General features: G+C 43.7%; 2 protein-coding genes across 6 annotated transcripts; one reads left to right on the top strand and one right to left on the bottom strand.

Annotated features, from left to right (window-relative positions):
• The first annotated feature begins 8,141 nt into the window (after positions 1 to 8,141).
• On the top strand, positions 8,142 to 15,317 carry LOC123189255 (isovaleryl-CoA dehydrogenase, mitochondrial). Of its 5 annotated transcripts, none has more exons than XR_006495686.1 (17): positions 8,142 to 8,448; positions 8,594 to 8,677; positions 8,791 to 8,848; positions 9,609 to 9,733; positions 9,836 to 9,880; positions 9,990 to 10,038; positions 10,112 to 10,221; positions 10,553 to 10,629; positions 10,823 to 10,873; positions 10,945 to 11,009; positions 11,242 to 11,396; positions 11,497 to 11,537; positions 11,608 to 11,662; positions 11,835 to 11,891; positions 12,192 to 12,387; positions 13,558 to 14,522; positions 14,691 to 15,317. XR_006495686.1 is itself a non-coding variant. In XM_044601646.1 (16 exons), the coding sequence occupies exons 1-15, from the start codon at positions 8,341 to 8,343 to the stop codon at positions 12,336 to 12,338; spliced, it is 1,227 nt and encodes a 408-aa protein (XP_044457581.1). In that variant the 5' UTR covers positions 8,142 to 8,340; the 3' UTR covers positions 12,339 to 12,387; positions 14,691 to 15,317. The 5 variants fall into 5 exon arrangements, 3 of the variants coding, with proteins under 3 accessions (XP_044457581.1, XP_044457573.1, XP_044457566.1); XR_006495694.1 differs by lacking the exon at positions 14,691 to 15,317 and adding an exon at positions 12,948 to 13,167 and having other exon boundaries at positions 13,558 to 13,897; XM_044601646.1 differs by lacking the exon at positions 13,558 to 14,522.
• On the bottom strand, positions 12,787 to 14,995 carry LOC123189248 (probable serine/threonine-protein kinase PBL25). The gene is made up of 5 exons (XM_044601627.1): positions 14,755 to 14,995; positions 14,319 to 14,515; positions 14,026 to 14,215; positions 13,361 to 13,752; positions 12,787 to 13,200 (listed from the first exon to the last, which is right to left on the bottom strand). The coding sequence occupies exons 1-5, from the start codon at positions 14,993 to 14,995 to the stop codon at positions 12,787 to 12,789; spliced, it is 1,434 nt and encodes a 477-aa protein (XP_044457562.1).
• Positions 15,318 to 15,321: the final 4 nt, after the last annotated feature.

Raw genomic sequence — 15,321 nt, 5'->3', positions numbered from 1 at the left:
TCAGCTGGTACAAAGTAATACATTCTCTCGGGATACTTACGTATACTTTTCACATTTGAACACAAAACTGTAATTTTGCTTATGTTAATTTATCTTGAAAATGTGGAGTCAATATAACTGGTTGTCTACGAGTCCATGTTATGTAGAAGAGCATTCAGACTATGCTATCAATACTATGAAGAGTAGAGCATTCAGAATATGTTTCCAAGTGTTAGTAAATGTATTGCTGGACTATAGTGCAAACATCTTCTATATTGGTTGCAGCAATTTCAAAGCTTTCAACGTATGAAGTGCTGCAGCTTTTTTAGATCAATGAAGTGTTGCAGTTAAGAGTTAACTACAGAGTGCCAAGATACTAAACTCCAATTTCATATGGGCCTCGTATATTTCATCAACTATTTTGCATACTAAGCATGGGAGGATCTCCTGGTGGATTTTGGGAGAGGGGGTGCACTAGGAGGAGGAGACGTCATGGTGGCCAAGCCCGGATGCAGCTGAAGAGGTAGGGTCGTTGCCATAAACTATGCGGGTCAACAAAGTCTGTGAGGCAGAAGTACCATAGCGTACAGGTGAGTCTGTAGGTGCTCTTTTCTTATTTTTCAGTCGGTTCCGATTTTGTTGATCTTTTTGCATTCAAGTACAATGAATATTTATATTATTATCCCTTCTTTTTGCACATCAAGTTGTTTTTGTCCAAAGTACTTTGAAGATATAGACCAAATTGTAGAAGGCTATAAACGGTCATGTGTTATTGATGTGATTAACGTTTTAAAACTACAAATCTATAATCTGAACCGAACTAAGTTTTCATTCAGTAAGTTATAATTTTAGTCTAAGCATTGATTTTTAACTTCTCTCCAGCTATATCTTGGTTTTAAACATGAACATTACTATATTTTGATATGTTCGGTAGTTACACATGACCAGACTGAGGATTAAGTATATTATCATGTAACCGATGTGATTAACTCTGCAATCTCATGTAAAAATGTAGCGCCATGACCCGCTTGAAAGAAAGAAGGAGAGGGGTTGCCTCTAGCCAGTCTCATCCCATCCCTTGTGCCAGCCATGAAAGAGAGGAGGGAGAGCAGAGAGCAGCACGGTGGAAATGCGCTGATGCTCGTCGGTTGACGCATGGTTGACGTGTCAGTCAAGGGGTCCCTGCATTTGTGGTGGTCGGCTCGCTGTGGTGGTCGGCCATGGAAAACTTCTGAGGGAGAGAACCCCTTTAGTCCCTCTTCGCGTAGTTCCTCCTTCCCCTGCCACCAGTCATAGTACGCGATCCTCATCCAATGCCGGTGTGCACATCTTAAGCCTTGTTACCATGGATGACAAAAGTCTGCCTTGTCGTTACGACGATGTGCGGGTACACACATAGGCATACTAAGAGCGTTATTAATTAATCCATACATTTTCATGTCCAGGCCAATGTTTATTTTGGGGAAGTGTTGTTGATTTTTTTTTATTCAGCCACGAGTGTCAGTGTTGATTTTGAGGGCATTGTTAGGTGTTTTAGTTGAGCTAGCAAAGGGGCGTAGTGGATCTGTCATCATTTTTTTGAAATGGGTCAGAGATGTTCAGTGTTGGCTCTATATTTTCAAGGGCATGTGCTTCTCTGAAGATGCTTTAGCTGCATTTCTTTTTTACACATCATTAGGTGGCAAATCACTGATTCCTCACAGGCTGCAGATGATGATTACTCACATTTTTGGTCTTATTGATTTTGTCAGACTGATGGGTGCACGGCAATTTTTGGTCTTACTGATTTCGTCTGAGAGATAATCAGATAAAACGACACTTGACTCCCACGAACCGCACCTAGCTTAGCTTAACTAGCCGCCATTAACTAATCAGTCACTCAACTTGTAGCTTGGTGTCGTTCTAAATGATTTCATATCCGTTATGTAGATTCAACCGGATGCTCTTACTTGATCCCTAAATTATGCTCTACTCCTACCAAATTATTAGCAAGTACGTACTTGATCATGGAATCTGTCGAGAAATGTATGCACCTTTTCCTTGTATATCTATACTAGAGGCATCATTTTGAAGTTAGTATTCATTCCGTGATACACTAGATTTTGAAGTTAGTATCCATTCATTCTGTTCTTGCAAAATATTTATTTATATAACTTGCTGTCATCTAATTTAAGGTTCAATTTCCTCACTGTAAATCCTCAAATATGTGGGCAGCATGGACCTGTTGGGGAACGTAGTAATTTCAAAAAAAAAATTCCTACGCACACGCAAGATCATGGTGATGCATAGCAACGAGAGGGGAGAGTGTGATCTACGTACCCTTGTAGACCGACAGCGGAAGCGTTAGCACAACGCGGTTGATGTAGTCGTATGTCTTCACGGCCCGACCGATCAAGCACCGAAACTACGGCACCTTCGAGTTTTAGCACACGTTCAGCTCGATGACGATCCCCGGACTCCGATCCAGCAAAGTATCGGGGAAGAGTTCCGTCAGCACGAGGCGTGGTGACGATCTTGATGTAGTACCGTCGCAGGGCTTCGCCTAAGTACCGCTACAATATTATCGAGGATTATGGTGGAAGGGGCACTGCACACGGCTAAGATTATGATCACGTGGATCAACTTGTGTGTCTATGGGGTGCCCCCTGCCCCCGTATATAAAGGAGTGGAGGAGGGGAGGGCCGGCCCTCTCTATGGCGCGCCCTAGGGGAGTCCTACTCCCACCGGGAGTAGGATTCCCCCTTTCCTAGTCCAACTAGGAGTCCTTCCATGTAGTAGGAGTAGGAGACAAGGAAGGGGAAGAGGGAAGAGAAGGAAGGAGGGGGCGCAGCCCCTCCCCCTAGTCCAATTCGGACTAGGCCTTGGGGGGGGGGGGCGCGGCCTGCCTCTCCCTCTCCCCTAAAGCCCAATAAGGCCCATATACTTCTTCTCCCGTATTCCCGTAACTCCCCGGTACTCCGAAAAATACCCGAACCATTCAGAACTTTTCCGATGTCCGAATATAGTCGTCCAATATATCGATCTTTACGTCTCGACCATTTCGAGACTCCTCGTCATGTCCCCGATCTCATCCGGGACTCCGAACTCCTTCGGTACATCAAAACTCATAAACTCATAATATAACTGTCATCGAAACGTTAAGCGTGCGGAACCTACGGGTTCGAGAACAATGTAGACATGACCGAGACACGTTTCCGGTCAATAACCAATAGCGGAACCTGGATGCTCATATTGGCTCCTACATATTCTACGAAGATCTTTATCGGTCAGACCGCATAACAACATACGTTGTTCCCTTTGTCATCGGTATGTTACTTGCCCGAGATTCGATCGTCGGTATCTCAATACCTAGTTCAATCTCGTTACCGGCAAGTCTCTTTACTCGTTCCGTAATACATCATCTCGCAATTAACTCATTAGTTGCAATGCTTGCAAGGCTTATGTGATGTGCATTACCGAGAGGGCCCAGAGATACCTCTCCAACAATCAGAGTGACAAATCCTAATCTCGAAATACGCCAACCCAACATGTACCTTTGGAGACACCTGTAGAGCTTCTTTATAATCACCCAGTTATGTTGTGACGTTTGATAGCACACAAAGTGTTCCTCCGGTAAACGGTAGTTGCATAATCTCATAGTCATAGGAACATGTATAAGTCATGAAGAAAGCAATAGCAACATACTAAACGATCGAGTGCTAAGCTAACGGAATGGGTCAAGTCAATCACATCATTCTCCTAATGATGTGATCCCGTTAATCAAATAACAACTCTTTGTCTATGGTTAGGAAACATAACCATCTTTGATTAACGAGCTAGTGTAGTAGAGGCATACTAGTGACACTCTGTTTGTCTATGTATTCACACATGTATTATGTTTCCGGTTAATACAATTCTAGCATGAATAATAAACATTTATCATGAAATAAGGAAATAAATAATAACTTTATTATTGCCTCTAGGGCCTATTTCCTTTAGGACCACCAAATAGGTAAGCAAGAGAAGGAACAGTTCATAATCATCTTATTTGTTCTACTTGGACTATTGTTGTTACTTGCAGTTGCCTCTGCTACCATGTGGCAACGCGCAATCACGAAGGGCTTGACGTTTTGGCTGTCAAGAAGCACTAGGTTGACGGCAGGCAAGGCATCCAGGAAGCCAGAGCACGAGAGAGCGATGCTGCTCAAAGGGTGAGGTTGCCAAATGGTGCGGTGACACTAGCTCGCTAGCCAAGCAGACTACATTCTGGACTATTTTACACATCATGGACTAAAATTGGACAATTTACACATCATGGGCTTAAATTGGACATCTTTCTGGACTCACATCATTCTTTTATAATACTCAAGTCTGATATGTCTTATATTTATTCCGTAATTAAGTACAATCTTTTACAAGTGCTTCATGATTTTACTCTATCTGCAGAAATCTTTTAAGTTGCTATTGAAGGAAGAAGACATGGGGTCAGAAAAATGTTAAGATTGATTGATGTGTGGTAAGGAAAATCCAGTCAAAAAGTTTTTGATGCTTGAGCATCCACTACTCAGTTATTATTTTAGGTATGCATAATCTTCCAAGTTATAAGCAGTTCCTTTTATTTGGGCACGCACAATGACCATTCCGCAGCATCAGGTTCAAGAAAAAAGTTTTTCAAGGTTAGTAATTTTCTCAAAAAAAAGTTCTTCAAGGTTAGTAATTAATACTCCGTTCCCATATGGATATGCATGATGGTTGTTCATTTTTTGGGATAACTTACCCATCTTATGCCTTGAAAATTGAGCTACCTCCATGATTATGCATCTGGTCTCAGTAGAATTTTTTTCCGCCAAAATACAGTTGTGAAGAGGAGTTCCTGATGATAGCTGAATATACCAGATACTTGCCTACAACCAAGGCAGAATTATCAGCGTGTATGTGAAACAGTCAGAGCTGGTGACTGGAGAAAGCCTGCAGATAGCGAGAAGACGCAGGTGCACGATGCATTGCATACTACAAAGTAGACATGTCTTTACAAACGACATGGCAGGAATATATATACTACGGTGGAAGCAAAGCATCCTATATCCATGAAAATAAATAGTATTCGGATTCAGACATCAAGGAAGAAAATGAGACATTAACATTTGCTGAATATGCAACTTCTTGATAGAAAGCAGGGCTGCTTATGAGGGGTGCTGGCGGTAATCAGAAGAAATTTGCATGTGGTGAAATAACCACCTTATAGACGAGTAATTAGTTTTGATGTAGGAAAAATCTGCAACTGGTTAAGCTTTGATGTATAAATAGTAACACATCGCTCTGTGAAAATGTTCTTGTTAAGGTTATTCAATGGGCTAAGTTTTCTAAACAATGTTGACTTGATATTACACTAAAATCTTGAGAATACTTGATGGACCAAGGCATGAAGGCAAGTAGTGTTTGTAATGACTTGGTTTATGGTAGTGCAAAATAAATTATAAATAGAGTTCATAGATCATTGTTATGAAATCTTTTAAACTTGTAGATATTCTTGTTCATATCATCGCATCCACAATGACCTAACTATCTTGCTTACTATGCTTCACACAAATACTTTTTGTAAGTTTTCTTATCAAAACTGAAAAATTACACCACCATGTGTGTGGAGTGTGTTGTAGCGCTCCACAAAATATTTTCCATGACTCCAGAAAACTTTTAACGAATAAGGATAGAGCGAGTCACCCACAACAATTTCCACGAAAGTCCTTCTATTGTGGTGGCAAATATAATTAGTCCTGAAACATTACACTGAAAAATATTATTGTGTGTATAATCAAACACTTAAATAACTGACTGAGGGAATTACAGAGGATGGAGGTGGAGAGAGAGAGAGAGAGAGAGAAAATAGGGAAATGGGTGGAGAGAGAAAGAAAGATAAAGAAGAGAGCTCAGGGATGAGAGACAGAGAGTGAGAAAGAGGGTCTTTACATCGAAAAAGGCTGACAATGGGCATAAGCATGATTCTAAAAGAACTTATATTTAGGAATTGAGGGAGTATTATATATAATTGAGGTTGAACCATTGTCATATACAAGGAGCCCGTAGCAACGCACGGGCGTTCTGCTAGTATCTCTAACACTCGAGAACAATGAGGACCAAGAAGGAAGGTGACACGGTCACATGTATAGGGTAGGAGACCATCGAGACCATCCACCCAAAGCCGAAGAAGCTTCGAGCGACGACCCAAGCCTGCCCATAGATGCTGACGCGATGCGACCAAAAGGTACCTGGGCTCTATGGGTGGTGACTTAAGTCAGAGAATTTTCGTCCAGAAAAAACACTGTAATCACAAAAATACCACTTGAGTTATGAAATAAAATTATTATTATTAAAGTGATAGAATTCATTAGAGCTATTCCCCCGTTAGCATTCTGAAAGTAACATAACCATGTCTTTCTTTCCACCCTCACAAGGCGACTAGGGCAAAGCCTTCCTCCCCCTCGATCTTCGTCGGCAAGCCCATGGATCCGCCTCCCTTTCACTTGCCACTCCGACAATAGGTGGCGGGAAGGGACATCTTGTGCCTCGGCTGGACAACTGCAAAAAAAAAGTTTGGAAGGTTGAGAAGTGTTTACAAAGGAAACACAACATAGTTCATGTTGCAAACCCCAAACCACGGCGGGCCGATCAAATGGCCATTGTGGGCGGGATCTAACGGCTGGGAAGTCAGCGGATTTTATCCTCACACCAGCCAACCAACGTGTAGCATCACTCATTAACAACACACACACAAACGACCTTTAACATAGATTTTTTTTGGATTGCCTATTTTCTCAGTCACGAGAAGTGATTTGCCTATAGCCTTGGAGAAAAGCTGATTTTCTCGCAACAAAGACGTAGACAGTTTCATGCCTCCTCTTTCCCCTCCACTCCACTCTCTTCCTCCGCCTCCCTCTTTTGAGGATCATTCATGGCCACGCGGCCCGATCCAATGCCTCGTTCGACGACATTGTCAGCCGGAGATGACTAAGGAGAGGTGCTCGGGCCTTCCTTGTGCATATTAGGGTAGCCGTAGTATTAGTTAGTCTTGGCCTCATGCCGTAGTCTGGCGATATGCCATCGGGACGCAAATCACCGGAGCTCCGAGCAGCGTCTGGTGGTTGCCGCCGTCGTCTTTTTTCCTTTGCCCCCATGGTGGAGGGAAGTGGAAGGCACTAGATTTGGCAGGATCCCCTTGAATAAACTCGGTGTGGCTCGGGTGTTCCCTGTTCTAAAGGGCATCCATCTGCTCTTGCTTGTTTTCTCGGGCCACCATGGTGGTGGATGAGGAGCAGAGAAGGCGTAGAAAACTGAAGGCCGCAAGTCGAGTTCGAGCCTGTCAACATATGCCACCTTGGTGGAGTGACGACACACATGGATGGTTGCTGGTCTTCGTAGGTGATCTGCTTCTTCTAGTCGAATGACGGCTGACTCCATTCCTCTCGGCTTGCATGCCTAATGGGAGGCAATTCCAGTGGCGAGTCAGAGACCATGGTGAGCAGGTGATGCTTCCATGGCGATTTCGTCACGCCAAGTGGTTTGTCCCCCGCGGTGGTTGTCAAGGACCCGGTCGTGTTTCTTTCTTTCAGCCTGGGGTTCTCCTTGTAAATTCAGGAACTAAGTTGCAACACGCTTTTTTATTTGGGTCCTTCTGTAATTTGTGCTTTCATGTTTATCCAATGAAGTCTGGGTCCTTCAAGACCCTTTTTGTGTTCAAGAAAAAAAAAACATTGAAGATAACCAGGACAACAAAATCACATGGCATTGCCACCCAAACACAAACTTATGCACCCCCTCCGATCTATATTAATTGACGCACGCTTAGCACAACTTTTATATAGATTGAAAGAAGCGCATTTTTCTTAGGGACCTTCTTGACATAGTTTGATAGCCAGCACACGGCAACATGGATCAGAGATACCCGCAAAAAAAAAAAAACATGGATCAGAGATGAGCTGCCGAGGGGACAACTCGTGCCCCACCTGTCTATCCTCTTCTCTTTCCCGCACCGTCGATGAGAGATCAGATCAGAAGAAGCCGCCTGAAAGTTGGACACTCCTGCCTAGCCAGCTCGACGATGACAAAGAGGATAAGGCAAACTAGTTAACGGATCACATCCCACGTGCCGCTTCCATTTAATCACACTCCTGCACCAGACACAATCACGCAAGTGCACCGAACGACGGTCGTCGTGGCCTGTTCGGGCTCGCAAATCCCCACACGCCACTCCTCCTCGTCCCCGTAGAAAAGGACACGCGTAGCCTTCGTCCACGGCTCCACGAGGCAGAGGCAGCAGCCGCGGCACTCGAGCAAGCAAGCTTTTGTACTCTGCTCCAGTCATCCGTCGTCTCCCTTTCCGCCGAGATGCAGCGCCGGCTCCCGGCGCTCCTCCGCCGCGCGGCGGGCGCGGGGCCCGCGCGCCGGTGGCTCTCCGCCTCGTCCTCCCTCCTCTTCGACGACACCCAGGAGCAGGTAATTAATCAGCTAACTAATCAGCCCCGCCGCGCCGCGAGACCCTCGAATTCGCCGTTTCCGTTCCGCCGCCGCGGAGAGGGGCCGGCTGGCCCGCGATTCGCGCCCTCGCTCACCGCGGCTGGTGTGATTTTCCCTTTCGCAGTTCAAGGAGAGCGTGCACCGGTTCGCGCAGGAGCACATCGCGCCGCACGCCGCCGCCATCGACGCCTCCAACCACTTCCCCAAGGTAGGGAAGTCTAGGGTGTGCGATTCCTCGTACAGTACCGTTGATTGATTCGCCGTTCGAGTTCCGGTGTCTGTTAGTAATTAATTTGGCCTGTGCTTGGGGCGGGCGCGCAGGAGAAGAATCTGTGGAAGCTCATGGGGGACTTCAACCTGCACGGCCTCACCTCGCCAGGTAAAATGCATCTATATTCCAACACCATTTCGGTCTTACAAGACACAAGCAGAACACAGGGTACCAGTACTACTAGTAAATGCTACTCCCTCCGTTCACTATTATGAGATGTTTTGCATATTTCAATATGGACTATATACGGACTGAAATGAGTGAACACATACATTAAAATGCATCCGATTCAGAAGAAAGTTAAAATATCTTATAATAGTGAACAGAAGGCCTCGGTTCACAAATATAAGATGTTCTACTCCCTCCGACCCACGTGAGTAACTTTTTTCTGAATCGGATGTATATAGAAACGTTTTAGTGTGTCAGTTCACTCATTTCAATCCGTATGTAATCCGTATTAAAATATCCGAAACATCTTATATTTGTGACCGGAGGGAGTACTATGTAATGTTTCTACCCTGGGCCATGTTTGAATATTGAATCTGATCCCCAATGCGTTAGTACTCCTTTGCTTGTGCCGCAATTGATAGGAACTAGTCAAATACTACCACTTACTACTACTAGTACACAATGTTTAAGTCCTCAGTAAAGTGAAAGTGCTACTCCTTTAATTAAGACAGGAGTAGGTGGGACCTCAGGGGAGGTTAAGGGAATAGATTAATCAAGACGGATGAAGGATGGTCATCTTTGTTAAAGCCTCAGTGGAGTGCATTAACATAACTGCCGTTTTCAACACTGTCTGGCTCTGTATTGTCTAATGTTAGTTGATGGAATACATTAAGTAACACGGGGTTGTCATGTTCCATAGAGGAGTACGGAGGGCTCGGGCTCGGTTACATGTACCACTGCATCGCCATGGAGGAGATCAGCAGGGCGTCCGGGTCGGTCGGCCTTTCCTACGGTGCACACTCAAATCTCTGCATCAACCAGCTGGTACAAGTCTATTTTGGTTCTGCTATGTTATTAGTCATTAGTACATTGATTAAATTAACCCCTGAATAACACGACTGTAATGTTTGTGGTATTTATATGTAGGTCCGTCATGGCAGCCCTGCCCAAAAGGAAAAGTATTTGCCGAAGGTTCATTCCCATATAAATCAACATTGTTTCAGTCAGACTCAGCCACCCAGGAGTGGTATATTTGCAATGATAATGGATTGTGACAATGTGCTTTCCTTTTTCTCTAAAGCTTATCAGTGGGGAGCATATTGGGGCATTGGCGATGAGTGAACCAAACTGTAAGTATTCTTTGGATACCGTACTGTTTAGTTCCACTTATGCACAGGATTTCACATTAGTTCCTACTTTCAGCTGGCTCTGATGTTGTCAGTATGAAGTGCAAAGCTGAGAAAGTAGATGGCGGCTATGTCATTAACGGGAACAAGATGTGGTGCACAAATGGTCCGTCTGCTCAGACATTGGTAAGCTTCTGAGGCTCTTGTACATTCATCCCCTGTATTATTTGCAGCCGTGCTTGGTTCACTACTTTCTATTTTTTTGAGGAATGGTTCACCAGTGTCATTGGTTGTGTTGGTTTTTGTTTCTTTGGTGTTTCCTTTAGGTTCTGTCGATTTTCCCAACCGGAGCATGTACACATTCAGAACAGTTATATTTCATAGTGACACCTTTCACCTGGTTGTCAGAATTTTGAGCAACTGAATCTGTTGGAGCCTTGTTACAAATTAGTTATAGTTGTTATAATCCTATGTGGCCATAATAAGTCTGCTAGTTCACTGAAACTGAGATTTACAGGTTGTTTACGCGAAAACAGATATAACTGCTGGATCGAAAGGAATAACTGCATTCATAATTGAGAAGGGAATGCCCGGGTAATTAACCACTTCATTCTCTTCCCTTATGCTCTATTGCGCATGAATGCATATCTTGCTAGAATTTTGTGAAATGCATGTGTTGATGGTCTTTGATTGCTAGATTGAGGCTTGGATGTATAAAGTTCAGGATAAACATTAATGTTCTTGCTGAAACTACAAAAATGTTTACATGCTAGTATTATCATTACAGGTTCAGTACTGCCCAGAAGTTGGACAAACTTGGCATGCGAGGAAGTGACACGTAAGATGTTCCTATTTGAGCAGGCTCATTAAATGGTTTATAGGTTCTTACTCAACATATCTCGTTAACAGATGTGAGCTTGTCTTTGAGAACTGCTTTGTGCCTCAAGAGAATGTTCTTGGTGAAGAAGGGAAAGGTATCATCTCCTGCAGTCTTGAATTCTGTTCTATACTTCTGTTGCTATTCTGAGATCTTCACTTGGTTGTTGACAGTCAGTTCCCTATGCCAATGTAAACAAGGAAAACTGTGATTTTTGTCTTTTGGATTTTACCAACATATCCTTCTAAAAGACTTACTAAACTTCTAACTGAAAATGACCTGAACCGAAATTCTCATCATGAATATTCTCGATACGTTTCTTGTTGCAGGTGTTTATGTCATGATGTCTGGTCTTGATCTGGAAAGACTTGTATTAGCTGGGGGCCCTATTGGGCTCATGCAGGCATGCCTTGATGTTGTTCTTCCTTATGTTCGACAAAGGGAGCAATTTGGCCGTCCGATTGGTGAATTTCAGTTCTTACAGGTATAGCCATGCAGCCCATTGTATCGTGTTCCCCTGTTTCTAGGTGCAACGTATTGTTAGGATCTTGGCGTTAATCATAACTAGTGATCTTCCAATGCAGGGGAAAATGGCAGATATGTACACCTCCTTGCAATCATCAAGGTAGGGATACCAACCCAAGACTTCTACTGTGAAGTTTACATATCTTCTTACTGGAGTTTTCTTTGTCCAGATCATTTGTATACTCAGTTGCCAGGGACTGTGATAATGGCAAAGTTGACCGTAAGGTACATTTCAAAGCCCCAACATGTCTCTGTTCTTTTCGGGTCACATTGTTGCATCACATGGCTATATTCATGTGTTCACTGTTCAAGACAAAATAAAACAACTAATTCCGTGTGTATCATGCTGATGCCTGGTAAACTGACTATCTCCATCTAATATAATATTTGCAACCAGGATTGTGCAGGAGTGATCCTCTTTGCTGCTGAAAGGGCAACACAAGTTGCACTTGAGGTCAGAACCCTCTCCTCAGTTCATGAGAATTTTGATTGCATGTGTTGTTCTACATGATTTCTTTGGAATGCAATCAAATATCCTGATATTTTGCTCTTATTTTTTTCCCTTCACTGGACATATAAGATATGACTGTTTGACCTCTCAAATTTTGCAATTCTTTCATCCTAGATCTCCTACTTTATCCTCCTTGGACAAAGTTCTTACTAACTTTAGTATTTGTAACTGCTTTGAGCTTAGTGAGTTGCACTCAATACTTTTCTGGTCCACTAATTGATCTTAAACCTTCCCCTATGGTAGGCAATCCAGTGTCTTGGTGGCAATGGATACATAAATGAGTACCCAACTGGCCGTCTCCTGAGAGATGCAAAACTGTTTGAGATTGGAGCTGGCACTAGTGAGATCAGAAGAATGATAATTGGTCGTGAACTGTTCAAAGAGGACTGAGATTATTCTTCTGGAAGCCAGCTATCAGTGCATATTCTAACTGGAGGAGGTGAGCAGGATTAGACCATTAGTGAACTGTCCCTGATGTTCAATGTTTGATGATGTTCTATCCAATCCTTCTCATACTTCTGTACATGTCCAACATTCTTGCAAATAAAGTTCAATCTTTTACCTGTGATCTGGTTCTAGTCAGTAGCTATAAGTTTGTTGCTATGATATACTGCGACTTGACACATAATCGCATTTGGCTCATAATTCACTATACAACCTTTTGGATTCAGTATGAACTAGAATGCCTAGAGACTGAGCCCTGCCACCTTTATGAGACAAGAATGCCATTTACACTTTCTACTTTCTATATGACAATTCAGCCCTATGGTGGCACAAATTTGGAAAGCTACAAGTCAAGGGAGCCTAAAAAACTTTGCACATGGTTTTCATGGGCTTTTTACACCCTGTTGGCTTCAGTAGGATCTGTAATGCACTGAGAATCAGTTGTCTTTCCTTGAGTTTGAGCTTTCTGTTTTTGCCTCATGGCGCCCCACTCGATGGCCTGAGCAACAACTCTTTGACGATCGAATGTGCTCTTATCTTGCTGAGTTCCATCAGATAATGGGGGATCTTCAGCCTGCTTCTTTTGGGGCGCGATACTAGGTTTCTCTTCACAGCTAGCAGGAACTTCTGCAAGGAATCCCAATGCGACAACAGCGTCACTCATGTATGGCCGCACAGAGTCTTCCTCATGTAGGCACATTGCCGCCACAGCCACAGCCTGGCTCAAGTCTTTTTCTGGGTATTCACCTCTAAGAAGAGGGTCTACTAACTCATGGTACCTCCTCCTATCTCTGATAATGGGCATTGCCTGTTGATCAAACATGAATTTAGCTCAACTGTCTGAAAGAAATCTTGTCGCAAGCATCTTTTTTGAAATTATTCCTAACTAAGCATTATGTATGGGGAAGAAGCATATAGGAACAATATTCGCAAAAAAAAGAGAGCATATAGGAACAAAAGGTGCATACCCAGTTAACCAAGATTTGATCACTTGCTGGTTTAGTTGAATCGACAGCTTTTCTTCCTGTGATCAACTCAAGTAGGAATATCCCAAAACTGTACACATCAGTCTTGATAGTTAGCTGGCCTGTTTTTATATATTCTGGAGCACAGTACCCATATGTGCCCATCACTCGAGTTGAGACGTGTGTCTTTTCCCCAACAGGCCCAAGCTTTGCGAGCCCGAAGTCTGAGAGTTTAGGGTTGTATTCCTCGTCAAGAAGGATGTTGGGGGACTTGAGATCCCGGTAGATGACCGGCGGGTTAGCCTTCTCATGGAGGTATTCGAGACCCTTAGCGGTTCCGTGGGCTATCTTCATCCTTATATGCCAACTTAGTGGTGTTTGATCAGTAGTGATATCTGCGACAACAACAGTTCAACTTATAAGTTTTTAATGTATCTAGTAATCAAATGTGCTAACGGTGACAGCACTTGAAAGTGATGCTATACTGTTGCCTGAATACATTTCACATGTCCGCAAAAAATAATAATTTGTTTCACATGATTTTTAAGTTCAAAATGATGCATAGATGTTAATTCATGATCAATAAGAATCTAGATTTTCATTGTACGTAGTGTAATTTGGATGTTGTCAAGTTTGAATGTATTAATGAAGAAAAGACTAGCGCTTACCAAGCAGGTGGTCTGCAAGTGAACCTAGGGCCATGTACTCGTACACCAGTAGCCGTTGATCTCCGTCTGCGCAATAGCCTACCAAGCTGACCAGGGTTGGATGGTGTAAGAGGCTGAGCATCAAGACTTCAACCAGGAACTCGCGGTTGCCTTGAAATCCGTTCAGGTCTAGTTGTTTGACAGCTACAATCTGATCATGCATCAGAAAGATAATTGAAGCAAAATTAGCAGATTGTTACATGTCAGTAGGACTATCCGAAGAATGTTTGTCATTGGGTTGTTCCTGTATATACCTGGCCATTTTCAAGCTGTCCCTTGTAGACCCTGCCAAAGCCCCCCTCTCCCAGAAGGTAGTCGGAGCGGAAGTTCTTGGTGGCTGTCGCTAACTCACGGTATGTGAATGCTCTTGCATTTTTGGCCATGCTAGACCTTTCGGCAGGTTCACCGTTTGCTCTTATTTCGGATGATGATTGCCCATGTTTCAGACCCTCTGCAAGGTGAGTTTTCAGTATTTGTTAGCGAGAACTCCATTTTGTGCTTATTTGAAGGATCTTAGTTTTGCTCTCGACGAAATTCAAACAGTCTGCTACAATATTCTGTGGTCCATATTTAAATACCACTGTGATCCATCATGCATTATTATCAGAATTCAACATGCATTACAGGGACAAGCATGCCAGCAAGATGGATTTGACAAATGGTACAAAACGAATCCTCCTTGGCCCTTACCAGATTCCATGAGGGGTGCTCCAGATCGCGTCGAGACGGCGGCATTTGCGACGGGGGAGGTGGCGACCTCCCCCGATGCCGTCCTCCTCGGCGACGTCTTCTTCTCAGGCCTGAAGCATGAAAAGCATTTCACGGCCCGAATTCCCCAATGCATGTGCCTCTCAACCGAACCTCCTCCTCGTGCCCACCACGAGATCTCCAACCTCTCTGCTCTGTACAATCCAGAAGACTCCTTGCACATGCAATGGCAGCATGGACGAGGAGTTCTCCTCCCTTGCTGCGAGATCCTGGTCACAGATTGCCATCGCACTCGTCTTGCAAGAAGAATGCGATCCCTGTGGAGGGGATGTGATCGGGTAGGAGGAGCATTGTCACCGTGCCTTTTGTGGAGGTCAATGTGCTCAGCCAAGAATAGGATCTCTCTCGGTTTTGGGCCACAGTTGAGCTCTAAAATTAGAATGTTGAAGGTCGGCGTCCTCTGGAATGCACTGGATGTAAACGCCTTCCCTGATTCCCTGAATTTTCTCATTTTTTGACCCCATGGTTGGAATCTTTTTTTTTAATTTT

This window comes from Triticum aestivum, chromosome 1A, assembly GCF_018294505.1.
Source record: "Triticum aestivum cultivar Chinese Spring chromosome 1A, IWGSC CS RefSeq v2.1, whole genome shotgun sequence".
NCBI lineage: Eukaryota > Viridiplantae > Streptophyta > Magnoliopsida > Poales > Poaceae > Triticum > Triticum aestivum.
The sequence above is the reverse complement of the archived record's forward strand: the minus strand, read 5'-3'. Positions and strand labels throughout refer to the sequence as shown.

What these genes read in the sequence shown, in the direction of transcription:
- LOC123189255 (XM_044601646.1), top strand. Translation starts at nt 8,341, where the DNA reads ATGCAGCGCCGGCTCCCGGCGCTCCTCCGCCGCGCGGCGGGCGCGGGG. An exon ending in GTCCGTCTGCTCAGACATTG is followed by an intron (nt 10,222 to 10,552) that starts GTAAGCTTCTGA and finishes TGAGATTTACAG; the next exon opens with GTTGTTTACGCGAAAACAGA. An exon ending in TCTTGGTGAAGAAGGGAAAG is followed by an intron (nt 11,010 to 11,241) that starts GTATCATCTCCT and finishes TTCTTGTTGCAG; the next exon opens with GTGTTTATGTCATGATGTCT.
- LOC123189248 (XM_044601627.1), bottom strand. Translation starts at nt 14,995, where the DNA reads ATGTGCAAGGAGTCTTCTGGATTGTACAGAGCAGAGAGGTTGGAGATC. An exon ending in GACAGCTTGAAAATGGCCAG is followed by an intron (nt 14,216 to 14,318) that starts GTATATACAGGA and finishes ATGCATGATCAG; the next exon opens with ATTGTAGCTGTCAAACAACT. An exon ending in ACTTGCAGACCACCTGCTTG is followed by an intron (nt 13,753 to 14,025) that starts GTAAGCGCTAGT and finishes TTGTTGTCGCAG; the next exon opens with ATATCACTACTGATCAAACA.